Genomic DNA, 20,526 nt, shown 5'->3' with positions numbered 1-20,526 from the left:
GGAGACAGCATCCAGGACAGCTTCCCTAGGAGTGACTGTTGGGACTGTGAAAACAGGAAGGGGCCTGAGTAGGTGTAAGAGGCTAGCTCCTGCCCCACCCTTATAGGCCCACCTCCTCCCTGTCTTCCTTTGACCCAGGAGTTCGAAGTGATCGCCCAGATCAAGCTGTTACAGTCTGCCTGCAACAATTACAGCATTGCTCCCGAGGAGCACTTCGGAGCCTGGTTTCGAGCCATGGAACGGCTCAGTGAGGCTGAGAGGTAAGATTGTAGGCCCTGGGTTAGTTACCACGTCACACTGTTGTCTGCTGATGGCGGTGTACCCAGGATAGCTTGTGGGCTAGCCCTGGTTGGGAGCTCCAGCTTAGCTTCTGGTAGCCTCACAGCCACCTCTGCCTTAGCTACAACCTTTCGTGTGAGCTGGAGCCCCCGTCTGAATCAGCCAGCAACACCCTCAGGAGCAAGAAGAGCACAGCCATTGTCAAGCGCTGGAGCGAGTAAGCGCCTGGGCCCAGGGTTGCACGGGGACCAGAGAAGCCTCAGGGGCTGTGGGCTAGGAGAGCCAGACAAGCTGGCACTGGGGTGTTACCCTACCACTGACTGGCCCTGTCCGTCACAGAGTGAGTTGAATTAGCTGTCCGGGACTCAGTTTCCATGTCTCTGAAATGGGGTGATCCCACAGATACCCAGAAAAAACAGGACTGGTAGACTGAGACTCTACACATTCAAGGGCTGTGTCCCTGGGAAGACCCCTAAAGTAAGACAAGCTTTCCATCCAGCCGCCAGGCTCCCAGCACAGAGCTTAGTACCAGTAGCAGCGCCCACTCCAAGTCCTGTGACCAGCTCCGGTGCGGCCCCTACCTCGGCAGCGGGGACATCACTGACGCCCTCAGCGTGCACTCCGCTGGCTCTTCCAGCTCTGACGTGGAGGAGATCAACATGAGCTTTGTCCCGGAGTCCCCTGATGGCCAGGAAAAGAAGGCAAGCGCCCGTGCCCCACCCCCCTCCTTATGGTTGCTTCTCACACCGTGTCCAGCCAAGGGGCCCAGACGTCCCCAACAGTGACCCCTAGCCTCGAGGGCCCCCGGTGACTCAGGCTGCTGCTGACATCGCTGTCATCCACAGTTCTGGGAGTCCGCCTCCCAGTCATCGCCGGAGACCTCTGGCGTCAGCTCAGCCTCCAGCAGCACCTCCTCCTCCTCAGCCTCCACCACGCCCGTGTCTACCACGCGCACCCACAAGCGCTCCGTCTCAGGGGTCTGCAGCTACAGCTCCTCACTGCCACTCTATAACCAGCAGGTGGGCGACTGCTGCATCATCCGGGTCAGCCTGGACGTGGACAACGGCAACATGTACAAGAGCATCCTGGTGAGCCGGCAGCAGGGCAGTCCCCACGGGGCCCAGCTCGGCCAGGTGGCAAACGTGCACAGAAACCTGTGTGCTGTGCGGCCTTTGACCCCTTAGCACTGACCTTCTAGGTTTGAAAAAAATAGCAGTGACTGGAGACCTTGGTCGTCGGCACTCAGGGCCTGAGGGGAGGAAAGAAGCTGTATGCCTATGCCCCCAGGGGACTGTGGCCTGCAGGTCAGCAGGTCTGAGGCAATGGGACAAGGGTTGAGAGAGAGGTGGTCAGGACCCTATTGAACTGTAAGGCCTTTGACATTCTTTGGAGGCTGAAACAGAGGTCAGTGGTGGCTTGGTGTGTCCATAGGGATGGGCTGCTGACCAAGATGGAGGCAGGCGGCTCAGGAGGCCACTGTTGCAGTCCAAGCTCCGGGAGAGGGAGGCCGAAGCCGGCTGGTGGCCACGGGGAGAGTTGGTAGTGTTAAAGTGTGGGTGCTATTTGAACATGGAGCCGATGGGATTGCTCACAGATTGAGGATGGGCACACAGGGAGGACCTTTCTCACCTGCCAGCGCTCCCACTGCAGATGACCCCTACCCTGGGTCAGGTGCCATACAGCACCCCAGTGGGGCTTCAGCCCCTCTGTGCCAGGAGCTGCAATGGCTCTGATTAACATTCACCTGGGTGACCCCACGACTGAGTTCCCCTGAGCTAGCCTATGCTACCTACCATCACAGCCCCGGGGCAGAGCAAGATAGAGGTGGCCAGTGGGCATTGGCTGGTTCCTCCTTAGGGTTGGAGTGGAAACTGTTGGTTTCCACTGGAGTGGAAACGGTTGGTTTGTGATCCTCTTGCCTTCAGGAGAACAGGACTCCCCGAGGCAGCATGGCAGTTGGCAGCAGGCTGTTATGGGAAAATAAGGCTGGGAACAGTTGGGAAACAGCCAGCCTCATACTATGGAGGCCACTTTAAGAAAGCAGAAGGTGAAAGGTGCCCAGATGGGTCTCTGGCCACTGTGCCCTGTGGGAGCATTTGTGGCCCTTGTCCTGATGGCCTGTCCCTGTTTCAGGTAACCAGCCAGGATAAGGCCCCGACTGTCATCCGAAAAGCCATGGACAAACACAACCTGGACGAAGATGAGCCAGAGGACTATGAGCTGGTGCAGATCATCTCAGAGGACCACAGTAAGTCAGACAGAGCATCCCAGAGGACCACAGTAAGTCAGACAGAGCATCCCAGAGGACCACAGTAAGTCAGACAGAGCATCCCAGAGGACCACAGTAAGTCAGACAGAGCATCCCAGAGGACCACAGTAAGTCAGACAGAGCATCTCAGAGGACCACAGTAAGTCAGACAGAGCATCTCAGAGGACCACAGTAAGTCAGACAGAGCATCTCAGAGGACCACAGTAAGTCAGACAGAGCATCTCAGAGGACCACAGTAAGTCAGACAGAGCATCTCAGAGGACCACAGTAAGTCAGACAGAGCATCTCAGAGGACCACAGTAAGTCAGACAGAGCATCCCAGAGGACCACAGTAAGTCAGACAGAGCATCTCAGAGGACCACAGTAAGTCAGACAGAGCATCCCAGAGGACCACAGTAAGTCAGACAGAGCATCTCAGAGGACCACAGTAAGTCAGACGGCCCCACTCCAGGCTAGTCAACACAGTCCCCTGCCCCAGGGTAAATGTGATCCTGGCACCCACAGCAATCTGTCTTGGGCAGCCCTTAACACCTAGAATCTCATTGCCCCAGAATCAGCTGGGCTTCCCTTTCCAAGATGCAAGAGTTGAAGAGAGAGACTCATTCAGGGGCCTGCCAGAGGGGACACTGCCTAGCTAAAATAAGAAAACAGGTGCTTCAGTAAGATTTTTCACATGTCGGGCTGGAGAGATGGCTCAGAGGTTAAGAGCACTGACTGCTCTTCTAGAGGTCATGAGTTCAATTCCCAGCAACCACATGGTGGCTCACAACCATCTGTAATGAGATCTGGTGCCCTCTTCTGATGTGTACATGGAGGCAGGGTGTTGTATTCGTAATAAATAAAAATTAAAAAAAAAAAGGCGTGTGCTACCGCCGCCCGGCTAATTTAAAAAAAAAAAAAGATTTTTTCACATGTTAAAATCCACATATGGACACAAAAAGCACACATACTGAGTCCGTGTTCTAGAAACCAGGGCTGGAGAGATGGCTCAGTGGTTGGGAGTACTTGCTGCTCTTCCAGAGGACCCAGGTTCAGTTCCCAGCATCCGCGTGGTAGCTCACAACCACCTATAATCCCAGAGCATCCAAAGCCCCCTTCTAATCTCCCACATGTGTTGTACACAAATACATGCAGGCAAATACTCATACATAAAATTAAATCTTAAAAAATGTAAGTGTGTGCTGCTCTTGCAGAGTACCTGAGTTCAGTTTCCAGCACACATCAGCTGGCTGGCAACTTCCAGTAACTCCAGTTCTAGGGGATCCGATGCCCTCTTTGGGCCTCCATAGACACATGCACGTAATTAACAAGATAAATAAAAGAACCAGCCCACCGGGTGGTGGTAGTGCACGTCTTTAATCCCAGCACTCAGGAGACAGAGGCGGGCAGATCCCTGATCTACAGGGCGAGTTCCAGGACAGCCAGAGCTGTTACGCAGAGAAACCCGTCTCAGGTAAAACAAAAAACAGGCCATTCTCAAGGACCTTAGAAAATTCTAGGCATTCTGTGCCTATGTTTCCCAAAGGAGACTCTGACCAGCAGATTAATGCTAGAGAGAAAATGACCATAGAGGTCACACGTGCGTGTTGTCGTCACACTGCTGATGTGAGCTGAGCACCCTCATCCCACCACCTGCCCCAGTCAGCAGTGGTTCCCGTGACATCTAGATGTTGTATTCCAAGCCTTCTCTTAGCTTCTGCTGTTTGGTCATTTGGACAGAATGAGGTGACCCCCCCCACACACACCCTTCAGAAAGGCCTGCAGAGGCTCAGGAACCCCCCACACACACATCTTTCAGAAGGGCCTGAAGAGGCTCAGGACACCCCCCCCCACACACACACACCTTTCAGAAGGGCCTGCAGAGGCTCAGGACCCCCCCCCCCACACACACACCTTTCAGAAGGGCCTGCAGAGGCTCAGGACCCCCCCCACACACACCTTTCAGAAGGGCCTGCAGAGGCTCAGGACCCCTCCCCCACACACCTTTCAGAAGGGCCTGCAGAGGCTCAGGACCCCCCCACACACACCTTTCAGAAGGGCCTGCAGAGGCTCAGGACACCCCACACACACACACCTTTCAGAAGGGCCTGCAGAGGCTCAGGACACCCCCCACACACACATCTTTCAGAAGGGCCTGCAGAGGCTCAGGACACCCCCCACACACACACCTTTCAGAAGGGCCTGCAGAGGCTCAGGACACCCCACACACACACCTTTCAGAAGGGCCTGCAGAGGCTCAGGACACCCCCCACACACACACACCTTTCAGAAGGGCCTGCAGAGGCTCAGGACCCCCCCACACACGCACACCTTTCAGAAAGGCCTGCAGAGGCTCAGGACCCTCCCCAACACACACACACACACACCTTCCAGAAGGGCCTGCAGAGGCTCAGGACACCCCCCACACACACACACACACACACCTTTCAGAAGGGCCTGCAGAGGCTCAGGACACCCCACACACACACACCTTTCAGAAGGGCCTGCAGAGGCTCAGGACCCCCCCACACACACACACACCTTTCAGAAGGGCCTGCAGAGGCTCAGGACCCCCCCCCACACACACACCTTTCAGAAGGGCCTGCAGAGGCTCAGGACCCTCCCCAACACACACACACACCTTTCAGAAAGGCCTGCAGAGGCTCAGGACCCTCCCCAACACACACACACACCTTTCAGAAGGGCCTGCAGAGGCTCAGGACCTGGAGCCAAACACAGGGTCAGGAGGAGCAGCAAGTTCTGCTCGGTAATGATAGATTCTAGGCTAGAGGAGCCTGGTGGGAACTGGATCCAGAGGGAGGCTCTGCCCTCTGTTGGTCCTCAGAGCCCTTGTGAGTAGTAGAGGGGAGGGAGCATGAAGGAAGGCCAACTGGATTGCAGGAAGCCTGCTCTGGCTGGAAGTCCCAACTAGCACAGACAGCCATGTGGGTGGGATGGGGAGACTCCTGACTAGTCAGGAAATTTCTCTATTCTCAGCATTATCTGCCCCCTTTGGGAGTCACAGGAGAGGTCCTTGTTGGTGGCCTGGGGAGGCTCTCAAGTGGTGGAGGTGTCCCAGCCCCATGAGCACCACTAAATGTAGCCCTGCCCCTCTCCCACCAGAACTGAAGATTCCAGAAAATGCCAACGTGTTCTATGCCATGAACTCTACCGCCAACTATGACTTTATTCTAAAGAAGCGGACCTTTACCAAGGGGGCTAAGGTCAAGCATGGCGCCAGCTCCACCCTCCCTCGCATGAAGCAGAAAGGACTCAAGATTGCCAAAGGCATCTTCTAAGGACATCTCCCAAGGTCTGGCTGGCTGGGACTAAGCACTTAGACTAGCGTGGCCCAGGCCACACAGGTACCTCTGTCCACCGGCCAGCCCAGGCTACCCCCAGACTCCAGTTTCACCCTAAACCTCTCCTGCTGCCGGGATTGACACCTGCCGCTGACAGGCTGACCTGGCCTCCGGGGACCACTCGCCGCCTTAGGTGCCTTCTGCTCTCTGGAACCAGAGGACTAGCTGACTTTTGCCAAGGAGTGCTGCCAACTGGGCATGGTACCTTGCCTGCCCTGGACACTACCCTCTACACTTTGCTGACACCTCCCCAGGTGCAGATCACTGCCACCCATGCCCCTGGATGCTCCAGGACATGCACACACCCAGCAGGGCTGACCGCTGCCTTCTCTCCCTGTGCCCACAGGCACGGGCCTGGGGCCTTCATGGAAGTCCCGGCCTCTCTTCCCACACTCTAGCCTTTCTCAGGCTGCACCAAAGATTCCACCTTCAGGGCCAACAGAGTGAGGGAGTCTCACCAGCCATGAGCCCCAGCCCTCCCTCGGATCAGAGAGAGAAGCTCTCATGGACCACCCGGTTAGTATCGAATCCCATACCACTGGAAGTGCCATCCAACACCACTGCATCCTGGGTTATACAAGACTGTGTGAAATGGGAGGCCGGGGATAAGGAGATTTGCGGGGAGGGGAAGTCGACTGAATATTTGTATAAAAAGTAAAAAAGTTTACTGTTTGGGGTGGGGCAATATTTATTTGTTGTAAATAGAAAATGCTAGACTTGAATATTATATTAAAATCCCGTTTCTACTATGGCTTGGCCACCGTGGTTTTATTCTTTTTGTTTCCTTGCTCCTAGCAGGGTCCGCTGACTCTGTTTCATGGGGGATTCTCAGTTGATTTCATGCAGGCATAGACGAGCCAGCTGCCCTTCCCAGGCATGCTACAGGAAACGCCCCTCCACCTCATCTGCGCCAGGTGGCCGAACAGGTGCTGTGCTCTGCTGACGGCCTCTCAGCCCTCCTGAGGGTGTTCTCAGGAAGCATGGCAAAGCCTCTGAAGTGATGGTGTCTGGAAAGGAAATCGAGGTGGGGTGGGGTGGGGTGGGGTGGGGTAGAGTGGGGGGCCTGAGAGACAGCTTAGAGGGAAAAGCACTGTCGCTAACCCTGACTACTCAAGCCTGCTCCCTGGGACCCACGTGGCGGCAAAAGAACCAACTCCTATAAGTTGTCCCCTGATCTTCACAAACTCCATGTGCTCATATGCATAGACATGCACAAAATGAGTGAATAAATACATGTCATTTTAAGTAGGGTCTGGAGAGTTCCCATGGTAGAGCTTGTTTGTTGATCTTGTAGAGATGTAGATTTGCTTCCATGGGGCGCCTCACCAGCACCTGTGATTTCTAGGAAACCTGACGGCCTCTTCTGGCCGCCAGGCTTGCATGTGAAACACACACACGTGCAGGGAAACTTCAAACACACAATAATAAGTCTTCAGAAACAACCAGGATCCAGGCGGTCGGTGGTGGCGCACGCCTTTAGTCCCAGCACTCAGGAGGCAGAGGCAGGTGGATCTCTGTGGGTTTGAGGCCAGCTTGATCTACTACAGAGTGAGTTCCAGGATAGCTCCAACCTATCTCAAAGGAACAAAAGCAAAAACAAAAAACAAAAACAGGATCTGGGTGCTGGAGGCATATCTTGTCTAGCATGAGGAAAAGCCCTGAGACCACAGAAGACAATCCAGGATAAGTACTGACATCAACCGTGGGCCTCCATCCACATGCATGCCCCTGAACATACACAAACACGCACTCTCCACACACATAAATGAGGGAAAATAGATGAGATAAATAGAATAGAGAACCAGGTTATTTGAAAAGATGAGCAAAATTGACAAACCTTTAGTTAGATCAGCAAAGAATAATGAAGGCCCCAAGTCACTCAAATTTGAAAGTGTGTGCATTGCTACCAACTTTGCAACAATCAAAAGAAGAACTTGACATCCTTGAATGCTAGCAGCAGACGGGGGTGAGGAGGCGGTGTTCAGCCAGGAACAGGGCTAGAGAATGTGGACAGACCTCCATAGTGCACTGTCTATCCTACTTAGAAGAAGCATCTGGAGCAGGCAGACGCTGAAACACAAAGGGCTGGGGAAGGAGAGTGGAGAGCCAGTATTCAGGGAGCCAGAGTTCCTATTGGGGTGATGTTTTGGAAATAGGCAGTGGTAATGGTGGCACAACAGTGTATTTCTCCTGCAGATAGTTCAATTGGCCAAAGACATGTATTTTTACAAAATAATGTTTTACTTTGTGTGCATTGGTGTTTTGCCTGAATATATGTCTGTGTGAAGGTGCTGGATCCCCTGGAACTGGAGTTACAGACAGTTGTGAGCTGCCATGTGGGTGCTGGGAATTGAACCCGGGTCCTCAGGAAGAGCAGCCAGTGTTTTTAACCTCTGATCCATCTTCCCAGCCCCTAAGACATGTATTTTATCACAATAAGCGTTTTCGATTGTGTGGGGTATGCGCACCCTGGAGTCAGCTTTCTCCTCCCATCTTTATGTGGGTTCAGGGTTTCACAGCAAGTGCTTTTACCTGCTCAGCCATCTTGATGACCTGTTCATCACAATTTTAAGAATGTTATGGGCTGGAGAGATGGCTTAGTAGTTAAGAGCACTGACTGCTCTTCCTGAGGACCCAGGTTCAATTCCTAGCACCCACATGGCAGCTTACAGCTGTCTATAACTCCTGTTCCAGGGGATCCAACACCCTCACACAGATCTACATGCAGGCAAAGCACAAATGTACATAAAATACAAGTAAATTATTTGTTTAAAAGAATTTTATGCTTGCAAGCTGAACATAATGGTGCACCCCTGTGATCCCAGCACTTGGAAGGCCAAAGCAGAAAGATTATGAATGAGTTGGAGGCTAGCCTGAGGTAGATAGTAAAACTCTGACTCAAAATACAATTATTTAATATAAATACTTATAAGTTCTAGTTCATAATCCTAGCTCCTTGGAAAGCTGATGCAGGGGAAGTACTTGAGCCCAGTTTTGAGACCAGCCTGGGCAATACAGCAAGACCTAGGTTCCAAACAGAATCCACTTGCAAGTATGGATACCTAACCAAAAGGAAGCCTTCCCACAGCTATGGAGAACGGAGCACTTGAAGATTGCCTTGATGTTTCTTTGATCACAGTCTAAGGACATGTAAACTTCAAAGTCATTTGTAAAAAAAGTCTGAGGAGGGCAGGGGAGAGGAGGGGGCGAGGAGGATTACCCACAGACAGGTGGAACCCTGGCCAACACTTTTCCTACAGAGACACTCTTGATACCCTTGCCCCAGACTTAGGGTTCCATCCCCTGCTGGCACCATAACTAGCAAAACCAGGGTGCAGTGCTTAAGGCTGTGGTGTGTGTCTTCCTACTAGCATTCCTGAGGCCTCTGAGCCAGGTCCCAGCTTTCCTGTAGCTGCCTGTGCCCAAGATGGCCCTGCCTCTCTGTCACATATGCTGGCCAGGGATGGAGGATGACCCTGATGAGTGATCTTCCAGGATCTCAGGGTCCTGCTTCCTGCCTGCAAGAGGCTCCCACCCCACCCCATGTTCAGCATGTCTGGTGCTGTGTGCTTGCTCCTAAGCTATAGAAGTCCTTTGACAGCCCGAGGATTGGCAGGGATGAGCCAAGTGCCTGTCACCATTGACTGAGGGTCCCTCCTTCCTCCAAGCTGTTTTAGGAACAAAGACCAAATGTCAGGTGGGCAAAGCTGAGGCTTTATTGAGAAAGAGCTGAGAAGAGGAGGACTCTGGTACCAAGGCTTACAAGACATTAGAAGCCAATGATGGCAGGCATCTGAGCCTCCACGGAGTCGTCTGTTGGGGGCACAGGGGCAGCCTGAGAGTCATCTGTAGGGGGCACAGGGGCAGCCTGGGAATCATCCACAGGGGGAGGGAGGGTTTCCTGGTCATCAGTCACTGTGGGCAGCACCTCAAATGTCACAGTCCAAAATTTCAGAAACTTGGCCCTCAGGTGCTCCTTCATGGAAGTGCTGGTTATGGCCTTAGTGATGTCCAGGTAGTTGCCATTCTCCAAAGTATAAGGGTACCAGTGTGTGGGCACGGGTGAGTTGCCCATGTTGGGATCCCTGCAGAGTGAGGAGAGACTGAGTGGGGACCAAGCACTGCAAAGAGACTGAATGCTGTTAAATACTACTTTAACTGTGTGAAGATGTTACATTTGTTTATGTTGTGGAACATTACTTTAACTATGTAAAGGTGTGTTGCATTTGCTTAAATAGGTAAAGACGTACTGCTGTTTCACCTTGTCTGCCTAAGACACCTGATTGGTTTAATTAAAAAGCTAAGTAGCAGGCCTGGAGAGATGGCTCAGAGGGTAGGTGCACTGGCTGCTCTTCCAGAGGTCCTGAGTTCAATTCCCAGCAACCACATTGTGGCTCACAACCATCTACAATGGGATCTGGTGCCCTCTTCTGGCAGGCAGGCATACATGCAGACAGAAGACTATAAACAGACTAGTAAATTAATTAAAAAAAAAAAAGCTGAGTAGCCAGTAGCTAGGCAGTAGAGGGGTAGGTGAGGCTGGTGGGCAGAGTGAATAAGTAGGAGGAGGAATCTGGGGTGGGGGAGAGGAGAGAGAGAGAATGAAGGAGAGAGGGAGAACGAGAATGAAGGAGAGAGGAAGACCCCCAGGGCCGGCCAGCCACGGAGGAAGCAGGAAAAGTAGGATATGCAGAATGAAAGGTGAAAAGTCCTGAGAGAAAACAGGTGAAGAGAAACGGGTTAAATTAAGTTATATAAGCTAGCGAGGGGGACAAGCATAAGAAAAGGCTGGGCATTCATGACTAATAATGTTTCCGTGTCATGATTTGGGGGTTGGAGGTCTGGGAAAGCTTGCTACAACTGTAGACCTGTACTTGCAGACACAGACAGCTCTACACATACAGGTTGGCCATCCGAACCAACCGTTTGATGCTCACTCGTGGTGAGCATGCGCTTGGCCTTGGGGCTGGGTTAGCACCTCTTTGGCCCATGTGCAAAATGGCTTGAGGATAAGAAGTTTGCCCAAGTGAGGGATAGAGCTAGAGCCCAGGCCTACAGGACCACAGTGACAAAGGAGTCCTCAAGCTTGCTGTCGTTGGTCCTGGACTCAGTTCCACATCTTACCCACTCCTGGCGAAGTTGGTCCAGTAGGCAATCATGGCCTTGGAGAGAGTCCTGTCTTGGGCCCGGTAGCCCAGTGGGGTGGCAAAGGGCTTTCCAAAGACATACTGGAGGTCGTCGGCATGGTCAGCCCCCATCCATTTGGGGTAGATGGGCATCCGTGAAGGGTATGAAAACAGGTAAGAATAGGTCTTGCCACTCCTGCGGGGAGCAGAAGCAGATAGGTTGGTGGGGGGGTTCCACTGGGAAGCAGGCCCTGGAGAGAGGTCAGGAGGAGCAGGGCAGTGACTGGTGGACCCCCGAGACTCACAAAGGAACTGGGGCTTGTTTGTTTGAGACAGGGTCGCTTAATGTAGCCTTGGCTGGTCTGGAATTTACTATGTAGACCAGACTGGTCTTGAACTCACAGAGATCTGTCTCATGAGTACTGGAATTAAAAGTGTATGCCAAAGGCAGGAGGTGGTGGCCCATGTCTTTAATCCCAGAACTCAAGGCAGGGGCAGGCGGATCTCTGAGTTTGAGGACAGACTGGTCTACAGAGTGAGTTCCAGGACAGGTTCTAAAGCTATACAGAGAAACTCTGTATCAACCCCCCCCCCCCAAAAAAAAACCCTGAAAACCTGTGTGTGCCACCGTGCCTAGCTCTGAACTGGAGTCCCTGATACCCCGGGCAAGAAAAGCTGCAGCCCACATTCATGGATCTGCAGTTTCAATGTCTCCATTCTACAAAATATGCAGAGGCCTCCTCTTCCAATAATTCAAGGTCAAGGATTTATTTCTCTCCATCTGAATTCACGTTTCTCACATGATTAGACAAGGTATACGGCCCTATTACCCATTTAATGTTGACTGATGGGAAACTCAGAGCTAAATCATTGTTTCGTTAGCTAGGAGGCCTTGGCTGGAAGCTGCGGCGGCCTGAGCAGTCCTCTCAGGAGCCTCCCACACACCCTTTCCCAGAACCTCACTTGGCATTGGCTTTGTGCTGGACCAGAGCCATCTCGGTGGGTATCAGGAAGAGGGTGTCAGTCTCAAAGGCCACTACTGTCTTCTTCTTATTCTCCTGGGATGGGTCCTGGGCCCAGGACTCGGTGTAGATGTTATAGGTGCTTTGGGCTCCCTTAAGCCCCTTGCTGATAGTGTATCCTCTGACCAGCTTGTAGAAGTCCTCCCTGTATGGGGATGGGTGAGACACCGGACCTGCTGCTGGTGCTGGCAGGAGCATGTCTGCTATACTCACCCCAACACAGCATCCACCTCCTCACTCTCAACCTACTGAGCGCCCCTCCCACCTCTGGGCTAGCCCCCCTCCACCAAGCAATGCTATTCTTTCCCAGGTGTTATCAGGTACATGGTCCTCTGGGCCCCCTGCTCACTCTGTGACATCCTGTTTGGTCTTGTCGATGGCTGGCACATCAACGGTAGCAAATAGGTGGCCGTCCATATCGTTAGTGCCAGCTAAGTAGTCAACGTCAGCGGCATTGGCATACAGATTGATGGGGTCATCAGGGATGAAATCTCCATCCACGACAGGGGTGAAGCCCAGATAGTGCTCAATGGGGTCTGAGTGGGAGAGGCAACAGGTTCTTGTACCTTCGAATGCCTGCCTGGTCCCCCTCTTGACCTTTTGTATTAGACTTGACCTCTTTCTTCCTTTATCTGACCAGACCTGGGTTCCTCAACCCCAGTCCCAGGGACTCTTGGGCCACAGTCAGCTTGGGATAGGGATGACTGTCCCTATCCTAACCTGCTTGTGCCTAGCCTAACCTGCTAGACGTCGGTGGTGCCCTTCTCTGGCTGTGACAGACAATAGCATTCCCCTGCTTTAGTGTCCCTGTCCCCTCCCTCTTTCTTTGTTGAACCTACACGAGGGACGAGGTTCTAGTCTGCTGGCCACCTTATATGAGGTCTGCCTGACCGCCAGGCTTGCCATCGGACCCAGGCACTGGCTCAGCAGGTGGAGACCCTGGCTGACCTTGGGCCCAGCACAGCCAGGCTCCCCAAACAAAATGGTTGGTTTGAGTGGCAGGGGTGCTGAGGTAGAGCCTTTGTCTGTCATGCATAGGCTCTGGGCTTGATCTATGACACAAAAAGACAAAAGAGAAATGGCACAGACGCTAAGACTGCTAGACTTGGTTTTAGGAGAGTAAGCACAAAGTTCCATTTCCTGACAGGCTGTTTCTTCATGTTTTCTGGTAGCAGCTCCAGCTAGAAGGGCCAAACACCACAGGAGGTAGGTATTTGGAAATTTGCAAATAATGGCCACATTACCAAGGAAGGTAAAGAGTGGCCATCCAGGCTAGAGGCCGTGGGTCTGGGTCCACACATCTCCCTGAACTATTTGGGACTCATGTTTTGCCTTCCTTCTTTTCTTTTCTTTTGTTGACAGGGAATCTAACTATGTGGCTATGGCTGGCAGGAAGTTGGAAACAGGTGCGGTCTGGCATCTTTCTATCTTGGAGCTCCGCCTTGCTCCACAAGGGCCTCCTTTCCCTTCCACCCTGCACAGCTCCCACCCAGCAGCAGCCACTCACACTCCTGGCTTGTCAAGGGCAACTTGTAGGCCAATGTCAAGGCCCGGGGATCTGTGACCTTCAGACACCCAGCCAGCTTGCTGGTATCGTCTGTGGGGCATCCCACCTTCTTGGCAATCTAGGGGAAGGTGGAGACGGGAGGTTAGATGAGGCAGTGGCCAGGCTTGGAACGGCTAGGGGCAATGGAAGATTCAGGACAGCATGGACACTGGAAAGCTCCCCACCCTGGCTACTCCTGCCCTGTTGCACTTACCTTTTGGGCCCAGGAAAGTGGGTTCTTCTGGATGGCCCAGGGGCTCAGTGACACACCACTCTGACTGATGGCTCGCCGGATAAGGCCCTTGTTGTATGGCGAGAGGGTCTGCAATACCCAGAAGGTCTATCAGTAGGTCCAGAGCGCCCAGCTGCACCCTGCTCTCCCCATTGGCTCCCTTCCTTAATCTTGGGGTCGGACTCTCCACACCAGAGGGCCTCAGACCTGCAGAGAGACACTGGCACCTCCAGCAGACTCCCCAAAGATGGTGATGTTATCGGGGTCCCCCCCAAAGGCTGCAATGTTCCTCTTCACCCAGGCGATAGCCATGTGCTGATCTCGAAGGCCAAAGTTACCTGAGGGTAAGGGGAGCAGCCTTCATCAGGAGGGGCACTCGACTAGAGTTGGAGGAAGCCAGAGATGAGTGGCCTGGGGCTTATACAGAGGGTGCAGGTTACGTGAACAGGAGGGTGTTGGGGAAGTCCTGTTATTTGTCAATAAAGTACTGTTGAGCCTATAGAAAACCTAGATAGGAGGGACTAGGAGTCGAGGAGGATTCTGGGAAAGAGAAAGACAAGAGAGTTCGAGATGTAACCGCCATTGGGGTAGGAAGCCTGGAACCTCCCCGGTAAGAAACATACTTAGATTAACAATTATGGGGTAATTACTTAAGACAGAGGTAGCCAGTAAGAGACAAGCAAGGCCAACAGCTTCATAACTAATACAGCGTCTTGTGTGTTTATTTGGGACTGATGCGACTCTGGAACCAGGCGGACAAAAAGGCTCCTCTCAAAGAAAAAGCTTCTCTTAACAGGAGGGAACGCCCTGGGAGAGCCCAGGATGGCAAATGTGGATCTCCAGGAGGCCGAGCTGAAGAGGAGTTGCAGGGGTGGGGGTGGGGGTCCAGGGAAGCGAAGCAGTTGGTAGCTCTGCTTGACTCCTGCACGTTTCCTCCTACAGTCTGTCTGTCCTTCGGCTTCCACGTCCGTTGACTCTGCCTCAGTGTCCCTTTCTTGCTCTCCTGGACTCAGCTTGTGTCTCTGTCATTCTGTCTGTCCCTTGGCCTCTCTCATTTCCTGATGACTGCCTAGAGCTTGCAAGTCTCACAGTTCAGCTCCAGGACATGACTCTGTGACGAAGGTTCTGGGCCTTCCCATAGCTGTCAGGGTAGAGGGTCCCAGAGTGCATCTGTCTGCTGGGCTGAAAGTTCACAGGGTTCAGCACACCCACTGTTTCAACATACCTGGAAGGTTGGCATCCCCAGTGCTAAGGAAACCCAAGGGTCCCACACGGTAGTTGAAGGTGACGACGATGACATTGCCCCGAGTGGCGATCTCTTCCCCGTCATACAGGTAGTTTTTGAGGAAATTGGCCCCATGGCCAGCTCCCATAAGGAAGGCGCCTCCGTAGATCCAGACCATCACAGGCAGGTTCTCGGACACTGAAAGGGGCAGACAGGAACTTCAGACACTTGGCAGGTCTTCTCCCCAGCCAGCTCATTAACATTTTTAGTGCCAGTGTTCAGCCCAGCATCAGCAATGGGCACCCCCTCCTCTCCTCAGCTCTGATTTTAGTTATGTTTGGCTTTGCAGCACCAAATGCACCCCAAGGCAGGGTTTGGAGCTTGAGGGTGGGGGTAGGGGTGGGTGTGGGGTGGAATCTTCTGGGAAACTGGGATCCAGACCTTGCTTCCTGCTCTGGGGGACCCAGATGTTGAGGTAGAGGCAGTCTTCTTGACCATAGGTGTTGTCCTGAGTGATGGTAGCCTGTAGGCATCGTTTCTTGAAGTCCTTGGCCTGCAGAGTCCCTACAGTGAGAGAAGGGGCAGGTATGAAGAGGACCAGCCAGGGCCAGCCCCAGAACCCAGCACCCAGCACCCACCTTGCCAGCCAGGGTGACGCTGGGGATTCTCTAGAGTCTTGGCGGTGGCAAAGGGGATGCCCTTGAAGACGTCAACAGAGTCACCACCCAAGAGACTGAGCTTCTTGTTGACGCCCTCCACGAAACCACCTTCTGTGTACACAGTGCCCAGCTGCAGGCGAGATACGGCAGGGTCAGATGAGCTTGGGCATGAATTCAGAGTGACTGACTGAGCAGGCTCCAGGGTGCTAGCAGGTCCCCTGCCAAGTGCTGGAGGGGCTGGTCCACCCCCACCCAACCCTGGCACACCCTTCTGCAGCCATCAGAAGCCACTTCAGCCCATATTCTGCTCGGCTGGAGAGGACTAAATCTCGGCTGAGGACTGATATGTAAGCTGGGTCATAGCAGTTTCCCCCAAAGTTTGATGGCTGTCGGAGGGAAGGCCTGACCAGCTGCCGACAATGATAGATGCTCAGTGCTGCTGGACTGTTTCCGACATAGCCATGAGTTTCTGATGTCTCTTTCTCCTTCCCTCACCTCTCCCCACTGCCTAACTAGCTGGGCATGGAGCTGGTGGCCCCATGTCCAAGTCCTCACAAGGCCAATCCAGTACTGCCACATGGTGTCTAGTCTTTTTTGTTTGTTTTTTGAGACAGGGTTCTCTGTGTAACAGCCCTGCCTGTCCTGGAACTTGCTTGTAGACTAGGCCGGGCTCAAACTTAGAGATCCGCTTGCCTCTGCCTCCCGAGTGCTGGGATTAAAGGTGTGTGCCACCACTGCCCAGCTGGTATGTAGTCTTACCCAGTGGCCTGGAGGCAGGTACTCATTTGCCCACTGTCCCTGCAAACTGGAAGTCATTCTGCTGAGACTGACTGTCCCCCCTCCCGTTTGCTCGCATCAGTCCAGGACACATTCAGGGGCAGCTCTGCTCACCTGGCAGCGTGAAGGTGTGGCCTCCTGCTTCTCCCCTCTGCAAGGTTTCAGGTAGGGGGAAGTAGAGGCTGTAGGCCCAAGCTAGGATCCCAGCAACCCTCTCAAGTCCAAGCCCATGAACTCCCTATTATACTGGGTAAGGCAACTGGAGAGAGAGAGGAGTCCAGGGAGACTACACAGAAAACTGGGGCATCTGAGGTTCCTTGTTTCAGCTTCCAGGCTACTGGGAGGAGTCAGAAAGTCAGCTAGAGGGGGAGGGGGTGGAGTGGTGGGAATGTCACTTCTCAGTGTGTCTGTATGCTAGTGGTAGTGCCTCAGGTGGGGGCCAACGATGCAGGAATGCTGGCCAGTATCAGGATCGGTGTTGTCTGCCAGTAGAGCAGTGGAGAGAAAGTTCAGGTCCTTCTAACACCCGAAAAGAACTCTCTTAAGATAACTCCTTCCTTCCCATGGTGGGAGCCCAGGACCAGCACCCCAACTTCCAGGCTCCAGGAGAGGGAGGATGGCCTCCAGGGCTCAAGACAACACGACAAGGCTGGAGCATGAACGGGTTGAAAAGCAATGTGGTGAGGACCTATGTGCAGGGACCTATGCGGTCTTTCTGCATCTGCTGGACTTTCTGTGACTTGTCCACACGCCATGGAGAAGGACAGCTAATGGGGAGCCTCCAAGGCGCTCCACAAGAGCTGGTGCAGCCTCCTCAGGGCACTTGGAGGGGGAGCCTTGCATACAGCAGGTAGTGTTCACCCCTCTCGGGAAGAGCAGGAAGTGGAGGTTACTCCAGAGCCAGGCCCCTCATTTGGAACAGACGTTTCAGATTCCTGTTCAAGAACAGGATATGATTGCTGTGTAATGTCAGGCAAGCTGCTTCTCTGTGGGGGCCCCTCGAAAAGAGGTAAAGCCAGAGGTGGTGGTGGGGTTTGCTAGACTTAGGAACACCTGAAACCAGAGCAAGAGTGGCTTTTTAGTATAAATGCTCCAAATGGTGCATGGGATGTCCTTACACACAAAAACTGCTCCTGGCATATGAGATTCCAGTACAGTTCTGCATGCTGCACTGGGTTTCATGTGAACAAGACAAGCTGGGTGTGGCCCAGACAGAACCAGAGCTTGGAGTGTTGGGCTTGCTGGCCTCTTACTCCTTCCCTTTCTGTGATCTCTCTGTCCTCAGTCCTCCAGACCCTATCCCCAATTTCCAGATCATAATAAAAAGAGAGGGCTCTTTGTATCTGGCTTACCTTTGCAGCACAAGCTGCTGCCAAGCAGCAGGTAAGGCCAAGAAACAGAATCTCCAGGCGCCCCATGCTGAGTGTCTGCCTCTAGGCGGCCTTGTCTCCACATCTCCAGTATTTATAGAGCTGGAGCCAAGGTCGTATACGTGCATACCATGTACTCACAGACACACAGGTGTGGGATGGTCCATCTCTCCCAGGCCAGGCTGGCCCGGTGCATTCTGAGTGGCACCCACAGTGCACCTGTGTGGGTAACTGCCTACCTGGGAGCAAAGCAGGTGTCCTGCATGGTATGGGGGAGGGCTCCCCAGGGCCAAACCTGGCTGGGTGCTGGGTGTCCTGCATTCTGTCATATTAATTTCATAATTTTAGGGTTTAGTGTCACCTTCAGAAAAATAGGTGTGCTTCATCTCAAGGTGCTGAATGCCCCCTACCTTAGTGGGGTATCCATGAAGGACTCCTGGGCCAGAGGTGGTTGTGGGCTACTGGGCACTGGTATGGTTGACCCTGAGAGCTTGCACTAAGGTCTGGGGCAGTGCAGGCTGGGCTGAGTGCAGGAGGCAGAGTCCTGGGAGGAGAGGACAAGAAACTCTAGGTGGACACGGTGGCACAGACAGAGGGAAGCTCCCATAGCAAAACCCGGTGTGGCTCACTTACCAGGGCTTGGTGGCACCTTTACATAAAGGGTCCTATTTCACCTCTGTGCCTTGCTGGAGGGTGGGGTGGGGCTCCCCAGGGAACACAGGCAAGGATTCTGGGGCATACCCAGGCAGAAAGAGGAGTAGAGGCACAGGATGAGGGAGGGAGGAGGAAAGTTCTGGGCTTGGAGGTGAAGGCCAGTATGAGTTTATCAGAATGGCCACCATCCTAGGGATGTGTACTTTGGCTATCAGGAAAAAGTTATCATAGTGACGGACACAAACCAAGTACTAAGAGGCTCCCTTTAAGAAGTGCAGCTGCCTTGGACACCTGGAGGACACAACAGTTGGCTAGGAATAGCCAGAGCCTTCCCAGGCCAGTAGCCCATCCCATCCGGGAGCCCAAGCCCCAGCTCAGATCACAGCTCCATGTGCTCCTGCCAGAACACAGGGGAACCTTCAAGCCCACATGCACCAGTGTGCCCATGTGCTGTGCCCAATACAACGTGCAGGTCTCCACGGTGCCCATGTGGGAGGTGAAAGGGTAGGAAGCCGGGACACAAGGCGTGAGGTAGCAGAAGACACACACTTCGGGTCTTGTGCCAGCTCCTGATTCTGAGAACCAGTGCTAAAGGAAGCAACTGTGTCCTGGGGAGAGCTGGGTTGAGTAATGCAGGGAGGCTCAGGAGGAAAGAGGGCAGGAGTAGGGAAGCAGCGGGAGGGAGGAGGCTCTTTGTATCTAGCTTTTGGAATACTTTTAGGTTCACAGCAACACTAAGCAGGTAGGAGAGTCCTCATGTCCACTTCTCCAACACTGGAGTGTTCTGTCTACAGTGACAAACCCACAGGGACACATCTATGTCACACAGTTCAGTAGTGCCGGCAGCTGCTGACGCTAGAGGTGCTTTTTTTTTTTTTTTTTTGGTTTTTACGAGACAGGGTTTCTCTGTATTGTTTTGGAGGCTATCGGTCCAGCCCAGCCTTGAACTCACAGAGATCCGCCTGCCTCTGCCTCCCGAGTGCTGGGATTAAAGGCGTGCGCCACCACCGCCCGGCTGGAGGTGCTTCTTTGTGTCATGTGGGAGTTCTTTATGGGGAGGATCTAGGACCACGACTGGATGCTCACTGTCCACAGTCTCCTGAAAAGGCTGGGCTGAAAGCATCAAGGTAAACTGACAGGCAGATCATACAGAACACTAATCCCACTGACATAAACATATCATGATTTAAGCAAGTCATTTTAAGAGCGGTTGATGGTTTTTTGGGGGGAGGTAAGAAAATCTTTCCTAAAAGCAAAATCCACCAACACTGGTGCCACATAAAGCAGAACTACAACCACAACTTGGGCCAAGCCTACTGCTGCCACTCCCCAGCTATGCGGCGTGGCCTGAGCCCGTTTCTCCAGGGAACCTCCAACAAGAAGTTCTTGCTTGGCACAGCAAGCACAGGGTCTGCAATTCCCTTTTTGTTTACAGGCGCCCTGGATAAGGCACTTAAACTTTGTTCTTAGGCAGGAGACATAAGCTTACAGGATGCAATGCAGTGGTCCAATTGAGTCAGTGGGGGTGCAGCTCTCTTTAGGCACTGACCTGCAGAGCTCACCCCAAGTACTTTAAAAAGCAGAGAGGCAGCCGGGCGTTGGTGGCACATGCCTTTAATCCCAGTACTCGGGAGGCAGAGGCAGGCAGATCTCTGAGTTCGAGGTCAGCCTGGTCTACAAGAGCTAGTTCTAGGACAGCCTCTAAAACAAATACAGAGAAACCCTGTCTCAAAAACAAAACAAAACAAAAAGCAGAGAGGCTTAAATGACCCCAAGCAGCCTTCCGATTTTACCATTTTTTTTCTTTTTTTTTTTTAAGATTTATTTATTACAAACACAACACCCTGCCTCCATGTACGTCTACACACCAGATCTCATTACAGATGGTTGTGAGCCACCATGTGGTTGCTGGGAATTGAACTCATGACCTCTGGAAGAGCAGTCAGTGCTCTTAACCTCTGAGCCATCTCTCCAGCCCCGATTTTATCATCTTACTTTGTCTAATTTATCAACCGTTAAACCTAGG

At 53.0% G+C, this 20,526-nt stretch overlaps 2 protein-coding genes across 7 annotated transcripts in view; one reads left to right on the top strand and one right to left on the bottom strand.

Moving 5' to 3' along the window:
• Positions 1-6,638, top strand: part of Ralgds (ral guanine nucleotide dissociation stimulator) — a 28,433-nt gene extending 21,795 nt beyond the window's left edge. For all 6 annotated transcript variants that reach the window (XM_040745143.1, XM_040745140.1, XM_040745139.1 and 3 more), the window contains exons 13-18: positions 139-260; positions 401-496; positions 779-980; positions 1,125-1,367; positions 2,413-2,527; positions 5,651-6,638. In XM_040745143.1, the coding sequence (XP_040601077.1) occupies positions 139-260; positions 401-496; positions 779-980; positions 1,125-1,367; positions 2,413-2,527; positions 5,651-5,826 (954 nt within the window). In that variant the 3' untranslated portion in view covers positions 5,827-6,638. The remainder of the gene's footprint in view (positions 1-138; positions 261-400; positions 497-778; positions 981-1,124; positions 1,368-2,412; positions 2,528-5,650) is intronic.
• A 2,944-nt stretch (positions 6,639-9,582) lies between these two features.
• Cel (carboxyl ester lipase) lies at positions 9,583-17,924 on the bottom strand. Its single transcript, XM_013124710.3, has 11 exons — positions 17,829-17,924; positions 15,679-15,829; positions 15,482-15,604; positions 15,041-15,238; positions 14,023-14,153; positions 13,798-13,905; positions 13,545-13,662; positions 12,387-12,573; positions 11,979-12,182; positions 11,014-11,211; positions 9,583-9,974 (listed from the first exon to the last, which is right to left on the bottom strand). The coding sequence occupies exons 1-11, from the start codon at positions 17,892-17,894 to the stop codon at positions 9,659-9,661; spliced, it is 1,800 nt and encodes a 599-aa protein (XP_012980164.1). The 5' UTR covers positions 17,895-17,924; the 3' UTR covers positions 9,583-9,658.
• Between the last annotated feature and the right edge of the window lie 2,602 nt (positions 17,925-20,526).

Source organism: Mesocricetus auratus, unplaced genomic scaffold, assembly GCF_017639785.1.
Source record: "Mesocricetus auratus isolate SY011 unplaced genomic scaffold, BCM_Maur_2.0 Super-Scaffold_100004, whole genome shotgun sequence".
In the NCBI taxonomy this organism is placed as follows: domain Eukaryota; kingdom Metazoa; phylum Chordata; class Mammalia; order Rodentia; family Cricetidae; genus Mesocricetus; species Mesocricetus auratus.
This window is presented reverse-complemented; position numbering and strand designations above follow the sequence as displayed.

Excerpts from the sequence above, each read along its gene's own strand:
- Cel (XM_013124710.3), bottom strand. The coding sequence starts at position 17,894 with ATGGGGCGCCTGGAGATTCTGTTTCTTGGCCTTACCTGCTGCTTGGCA. Across the intron at positions 13,663-13,797 it reads CACTTTCCTGGGCCCAAAAG|ATTGCCAAGAAGGTGGGATG; the intron begins GTAAGTGCAACA and ends ACCTTCCCCTAG. Across the intron at positions 12,574-13,544 it reads GCCCTTGACAAGCCAGGAGT|ACCCCATTGAGCACTATCTG; the intron begins GTGAGTGGCTGC and ends TCTCCCACTCAG.